Source organism: Rhopalosiphum padi, chromosome 4, assembly GCF_020882245.1.
Source record: "Rhopalosiphum padi isolate XX-2018 chromosome 4, ASM2088224v1, whole genome shotgun sequence".
NCBI lineage: Eukaryota > Metazoa > Arthropoda > Insecta > Hemiptera > Aphididae > Rhopalosiphum > Rhopalosiphum padi.
This window is the reverse complement of record NC_083600.1, coordinates 36,707,001-36,714,655: the sequence shown is the minus strand read 5'-3', so window position 1 is coordinate 36,714,655 and position 7,655 is coordinate 36,707,001. Positions and strand designations below refer to the sequence as shown.

Below are 7,655 nucleotides of genomic sequence, written 5' to 3'. Positions count from 1 at the left end.
GTTTTTCATTTCGACCATTTGTTTTAATAAATTAATATAAGCACTTGCATATACTGACATACTAATAAACTAAATTTTTTTATTCAAAACAGTGTAATTATTAATTATATTTATGTCTGATGTCATTACTTAATCAATGTTCGTGTTATAAAAAATACAGTGATTAACGACTGGAAGTTAGGTTACTAGGTTAGGTTAAAATGAATTATTTAAGTACTAGTGTATTAGTGGTAAATGCATGATACGCTTAAAATATTAATGGAATCTCAGTACTTTATTCCATTTTTGGGCACTGATTTGGAACCCCATCACAGTTCGATTATTTACGCGCTTCAAATGAGAGAAGTGCCAAGCGCATGCGCAGAAACCCACATTTTATTTACTATGGATCTACGTAGTACGTAGTACGGGTTTTTTCTTTTGTTATCAATATGCTCTTATCAAATCGATAATACCGTTTCGCTCTTTCAGTGACAATAATATTAATTGTTATCATCGACCGACGACAAAACACAAAAATTCGCAGTATTACGAAAACAAATTGTTCTACGTGTTGTCGGTGGGTCAACGTCAGTCGTTCAAAATTAGACGTTACTTTCGTTGAAGGGGACCGCACATCCACTGTACTACGTTCCTGTCAAAATAAACGTAAAATAGAACTCAAAACAAATAACGATACGAATGTCCAACGACAAATGACGAATCCGTCCAAAGAGTTGTAAATAAATTGTATCAAATAAGTACGTCGTATGTACACACTGCGAACAATATGTTTATACTAGCAAACTAGTATTGTACTGCGTTCATCGTCATGACAGAAAATCCAATTCTACACGTTTTGGTGGTTGGATTCCATCATAAAAAAGGATGTCAGGTACGTTTCAATGACTACCCACTCATGGTTTTAATGGTTTTGTCTTAAACATTCAACAGTATGTCCAAATTTTGCTGGATTTAATAGCTTCGTCCTTATACTGATTTATCTAAACAATATGTTTAGAACTAAATAAGTACCTATGCAATATAATAATATGTATATATAACAATGTAGGTAGTATATTTTATATTTAATGTGTACAATGTTATAATCCTGTTAATATTTTCTACAAAGCTATTTATTAATATTAAAAGATAAAAGATGTTGGGTTCTGCCAAAATTAAATAATTACATTTTTTAAACAAAACTGAGTAGGTCAATGTATATATGTGTATGTATAGGTAAAGGTTAGGTATATAAATAAAATAAATACAGAACAAATATCATTAATAATAAAATTTATATAATTTGTTAAACAAAAATTGATTCAGTTATTAATTAATTTTTATGTTTAGGTAGAATATGCTTATCCGCCATTTATTGAAGATACCACTGGTGTTTCTGCTGAATGTCCGGCAGCTTGGAAGCATTTGCCATATTTAGCATTACCTGATGGATCACACAACTTTGATGAAGACACTGCATACTTTCATCTACCGAGTCAGCAAGATCCGAATGAAACAATTTATGGGATTTCATGTTACAGACAAATTCCATTAGAAGTAAATAACAAATAACTTTGACTATTGAGTTGCTTAAAGTATTTTTATTTTTAAAGAAAATTATTAACCGAACTCCTGATATGACAAGAAGTACAATCCAAAAATCAGTATGTGTACTTAGTACATTACCATTATATGGGCATATTCAAGTTAAAATGTCTCTAATTACACATGCATATTTTGAAGAGGGTGATTTCAGTAAAATATCACTCCTACATGACACTTATCACCATCTCAATGCCTGTTTATCTAGTATAGACAATATTAGTACCAGTCCTCATCTATTTGTTGGTTCGTATTTGTTTGTTGACTTTTATTAACTACTTATTACTAGATTGTAATTTTTTTACAGGTTTATCTGCAGTTGAACTTGTGACAAGGTTTAGACATAAAGTATTATTGCTATTTAAACTGATGTTGTTAGAAAATAAAGTACTATTTTTTTACTCTCCTGTTCGTCCACTCTGTTCTACAATATTGACCTTATTATCTCTTCACCCTGGATTAATTGAAAATGGGCTCAATAAATCTGCTAATATTAGGTAACTAAATATTTATAATCATGCATAAAATTGACAATTATTATAAAATATATGATTTTTCTTAGCCTTAGTAGTTCTACTCAACTCTCTATTGAAAACAAGTGTGAAGTTAATGTTTCAAATATAAGTCCAGAAGCAGAAGATAATGATCATAGCATAGTTAGTCAAAAATCAAATGAAGTTGTTGATGAAGACTTAATTCCTAACAATACCTTTGCTTCAAACATTCCTAAAGATCCTAGTATTGATTCGTTGGATGAAGCTGCTGTACAGTATAATATGATAAGTATCGCCCAAATCAATTCTGAAGACTGTGGAGTTCCAATGTCTATTTTTGATAATGTTCGTATGAATAATTCAATATTTTCCAAGAAAGATAATAATTTCAAAGTATTAATATTCCAGGGTAATTTATGTCAACCATATTCTTGCCTATCATACATGGATATATTAACAGATCCAAGTGTTCGAGGATATGTAATCGGGGCATCAAATATATTGTTCAAGCAAAAGAAAAATTTAGCTGATGTAATTGTTGAGGTAAAGTTTATTTATTTTTTAAATTAACTAATAATGTATTATATTCATAAAATAATTGCATTTTAGATTGATGAAGGAAAAGTAGAAATAGAAAATATTGAACTTAAACGACATTTACATTTAACCACAGAAGATCTTCGTTTTGCTGATTATCTAGTTAGACATGTTGTCCAACCAGAAAAAGAAGATGTATTTCTGGATGGAGTTGGATGGGAAGGTGGAGATGAATGGATAAGAGCACAGTTTAAGGCTTATTTGTTATCCTTATTAAGAACATCACTGTTAAGTGGTCAGTAGCATTTTAATACTTAATTATTATATTCTTGTTTTCTAACAACTAGTTTTGAAGCAATTTATAAGTACCATAACTATTAAAATATAAAATGTATTTAATGTTTATAATAGAAGGAGCACCCGAATTAAACCACTTTAATCCATCTTTTATATCTGCTTGGCAACAAACGAAAAATTATCAAATTTGGTTAAACCAAGAGCACCAAGCAATTATGGCACTTGAACCTTGTCATCCATTTGCTGGTCAATTGTCTGTAGCTGATATGAGACTAAGAATATCACAGTATGTAAATGATTCAATATAAACTAAATTTTTAGATATTGATTGATAATTTTATCAAAAAACATTCATTATTAATTCAAAATCTATGTATAATCTGATTTAAGATTTACTATAATACAAATTTTTGAAAAAAAAATTTATTTTTTTAAGTTTTTTATTTTTCAGAGTACACTACTATGTATACTTTTAAAAATACTAAGAAGGTAGTTTTACAATGATATCCTACAAAAATTTAGTTCAATACTATACCCATCTAAGCTTAAACTAATTAACAATATATACTATATTTAAAATGTAATTTGTTTACATTAAAATAGGTTACAGGCTACAGCCTAAAAATAATACATAGCTTCAAAGTTAGGAATATTAAATTAAAAATATAAGTTAGTAACGTGATGAAAAATTCTAACTGTAGATAATTTTACAAAGTTTACCTGTATGTATAATAGATTTTAAATTTTGATAGTATAAAATCAGAATTAGATTAGACTGGTTAGACTGTTAGAGGATAATAGAAAAAAAGTTAAATAAGCTGTAAATAGAGATTATAAAATAATCTAATGTAAAACTTACTTCATATCTTGTTACACAAGCTTCAACATTTTGCAATAAGTAATAAGTTTAAAATAAAACTTAATATTAGTCAATAGATAATTTAAAAAATATATATCATGAAAAAACTGTTTTATTTTTTGTATTGTAAGCAGTACAATTTATAATGTACAAAACAGCTCAGCCCGTATATATTCTAAAATAAAATACAATTTGTATTTATAAGTTAATAGTTATTAATTGTCACTGATAATAAAATATACTCAATTTTTTAACTGAGAGTGAAACAATATTATATCATCTGTAAGCTAAATAACTAAAAATAATATTATTAAATTATATATATATATATATATATATATATATATATGCTAAGTAATAAATTATAATCAAAGTAAGAAATGTATTATGTTTAATAGCACAATGCAAAGCAGTAGAAGTGGTCGAAAGTTAAATCAAGCAGTCCAAAATACAAGTAGAGCAGTTGCATCCACGGGTAAAGTTGTTGGTATGTAATATATGTTAAGGAAATAAATAATATTATAATTATATTAATCATCCTTGTTTTTATTTTTTCTTAATAATAACATTATATTTATTTATAATAGGAGGTGCTATTTCACAAGCTAAGGGTGCAGTAACCAATTGGTGGAGTAACTTAACTACAACTCAAGATCTAGAAGATGAGAAAAATACACCTGTTATTCAGGATGTCTAATCCTGAATTATATACTCTAAAAGAGTATTTATCTACTGTTTCTTCTGAATTTTTTCAGTTATACCATTTTATATTTTATTTTATTTTTTGTATTATTGTATGATTAAATCTTTATTTAGGTTAAGTAAATTATTTTAAATCTATTTATATTTGACATTGATAACTATGGATCTAGAGCTGGTTTGCTAAAAATTATAAGTTCTTATAATCTATCTTTTAAAAGACACAGTACCAACAGTGTATATATAGTATATTATGCATTTCTGTTTATTTCCTTTCTCAGTGTTTACATACTTGTGTTTATTTAAAATGTCTACTGATTACCAAATTCATATAATTATACTCTAGGTCTATTTTTAAATAGCTTTACACATGTATACTTCACACTATATAAAATATTCTTGAATAACTGGACATTAATATACATAATACATACCTTTTATAATTGATAAGTTTTAATTTTACATATATCTTTTCTAAAACATACCATAATGCTATGTTATATTCAAAAAATTACTATAAAAAAAAATTCTAGTGTATTCCTTATTTTAAACTTTTTAGAATCTCCTAGCTTAGATTATATCAACTTTGGTGATTGATAAAAAGCCGTAATTTTAACTTATCTATACCAAGTAATTTTTAATATTTACAAGAATAATTTGTAACAATAATTGTTGATACATTTTATTCTACAGTCATCCAAATCATTATATTTAATTTAAACAATACCTACTATGATAACAATCTATTAAGTATCAAAACAAGATTTTTCAAAAATAAAATATTTTTTTTACTGTATTATAGTTGTTAATAATGACAATTGGCAAATATTTGAATACCTGTCAGCTAATACAATTGATTTAAAATTATTGTCGATTGTAAGATACAAATATTGTTGTTGCAGATAATATATTTGTCATTTTAAATCACAGTATATTTCTAATTGTTGGAGAATTATTTATTTAACTACTCTTTTTAAATTGTTTTAACTATTTACAGTTCTTCATAAGTATTTCATCTTAATTCTAAAAGACAGGAATCAGCATGCTTAATTATTTTTAAGTAAATAACCTACCTATCCAATTAAATTATAACATAATACATTTTATATTCAATTAATTTTTTTAATTACTAATTGGATAACATCATGATGACAAGTACTGTAATTTAATTTACACTCTTTTCGTTACACATAAGTATGATTGCTCATGGATCAATTAGACGCCATGAATTAAAAAAAAAAAGCAACAGTCATTAATGTGTTTGTTTTTTGGCACATTATTTCCACTCTTAATCTGCAGTATTCTAGTATCCTGAACTTTTAATTTAAAGAACCTAATAATTACTATTTAGTTTATTAAATAGTAAAACTAGGTATACAATGTGATAGTTATTTGTATTTATATTATTATTTATTATTATTTTTATTTTTATTATTTCATGATTTGTTGATGATTTTTTTTATATAATATATACCTACTATATTTCTGCTCAAAAAGTTTCCTTTTCAACTGCAATCATGTAGTAATATTGTGTTTGTACACTCATTAAAATACAAGATCATGATGCGTTGTACCTATATAATTGAATATAATTATCTATATTAAATATACTTTTGCGTGTAATTTATTTGTATTATTATTTACTGTGTTACCTAACATATTATAAATATATAATGTATTATAATATAATTAAGCCATATATAGTAAATTTACATCATCATTCATATGTATCAAGTTTAGCATAGACTTGTATATTTGTATGGGGCGGAGACAATTTCCAATTGCCCCTTGACATTTTATTGTAGTAGTTTTGATCCCTGATCCGAGCTTTAATTTATTGTATAGCTATAACATTTTTATTTATTTTTAAGCCATGAAGTATGTCACCTGGTCTACCACGTTATTTTTAGACAAAATAGGAAAAAAATATATTCCAAATTAAGCTACTGCCGGGCTGTAGAGTGTACATAATATATAATAAATTTAATCAAAAGACGCAATTCTTTGGTAAGACAGCCAACCCTCAATCCAATCGAGAGAGAGAGGCGTGTGATGTTCCATACTACTGTTAATAACTTAATATAAGTAAATTTTTCAAGTTTTTTAACAAATAGGTATAAAATATGTTTCCTACCCTACTATGGAATTGCCCTTCGACCTTTAGACGTCACTAGTTTGTGACGTCAATATTAATTTTATTATTATTCTCAGGGTAGGACATCTTATATTTTCCAACAAACCGATCGATCGATTAAACGATAATGCTATAAGGATATTATCATGATTAACTAAGTTAGTTAATCATGGATATTATATTATTATTGTCAAAACAAATTCGAAATGTTAACTTTAGATCGGTATCATACATTATCGATTTTATCTGTATCATACGCGTAATGTTGTTAAAAATATTTTGGGTTGGGGGTTAGAAATACAATTAACAAGTAGTAAACTATTAACATAATTTATTAACTGGTAATGTTAAGTTAGGAAATGTCAAATGTTTAAGATAGCTATAGGGCGGCTTTAAGCTGAGCCTCCCTAATTTACGCCTGTGATCTGTATAAATATTGCAATAGAGTAAATTGTAAAAATTGGTACATAGTATTATCATATTAATATATGATATATTTAATTTTACGATTTAAATTAATAATTCAAACTTAAGAACTTGAAACGATGAAACATTTTCAGAATTCTTATCGCATCATCATAAATAGATCAGTTCGTTTAAATACCTCTAGATATCTCCGATATTATATTGGTTGTATCATAGACGAGGACAGCAAATCACCGCTTGCAATTCCCTTAAATGGAATTCTGTGTTTGTAACGTTTATAATAATATGATACTGATTAGTGTCTAGTGATTAGTGGCCCCCGTAGTGTCTTCGCACGCTCAGTGCTCCGTTGTGGTGTTTATTCGTGAAATAATAAACGAATCGTTTAATATAGCTGCGTTGGTCTGATCGTCGTCGCATACATTATAAAAAAGAAAAATGGCAAATAAGCAAATTTACCTACCGCCGTCACAGCTACCGTTCCGTTTGTAGATACGGCTAAATATAAAATCCCCGAACACAACACTAGCTGTCGTCAGAAATTATTATTGCCATTTCTCCGTCGTTGGTTTCCTGTGTATAGAGAAGACAACATTTTTGAAAATTTATTGAATACAACAGTAGC

General features: G+C 27.1%; 1 protein-coding gene across 1 annotated transcript; it reads left to right on the top strand.

Annotated features, from left to right (window-relative positions):
• The first annotated feature begins 448 nt into the window (after positions 1–448).
• Positions 449–6,093, top strand: LOC132930076 (late secretory pathway protein AVL9 homolog). The gene is made up of 10 exons (XM_060995741.1): positions 449–874; positions 1,333–1,539; positions 1,596–1,830; positions 1,892–2,081; positions 2,147–2,423; positions 2,487–2,621; positions 2,688–2,910; positions 3,027–3,198; positions 4,170–4,258; positions 4,359–6,093. Exons 1-10 carry the CDS (start codon positions 812–814, stop codon positions 4,466–4,468), a joined length of 1,701 nt encoding a protein of 566 aa, XP_060851724.1. The 5' UTR covers positions 449–811; the 3' UTR covers positions 4,469–6,093.
• Positions 6,094–7,655: the final 1,562 nt, after the last annotated feature.

What these genes read in the sequence shown, in the direction of transcription:
- LOC132930076 (XM_060995741.1), top strand. Translation starts at nt 812, where the DNA reads ATGACAGAAAATCCAATTCTACACGTTTTGGTGGTTGGATTCCATCAT. An exon ending in ATCATAAAAAAGGATGTCAG is followed by an intron (nt 875 to 1,332) that starts GTACGTTTCAAT and finishes TTTTATGTTTAG; the next exon opens with GTAGAATATGCTTATCCGCC. An exon ending in TAGCTGATGTAATTGTTGAG is followed by an intron (nt 2,622 to 2,687) that starts GTAAAGTTTATT and finishes ATTGCATTTTAG; the next exon opens with ATTGATGAAGGAAAAGTAGA.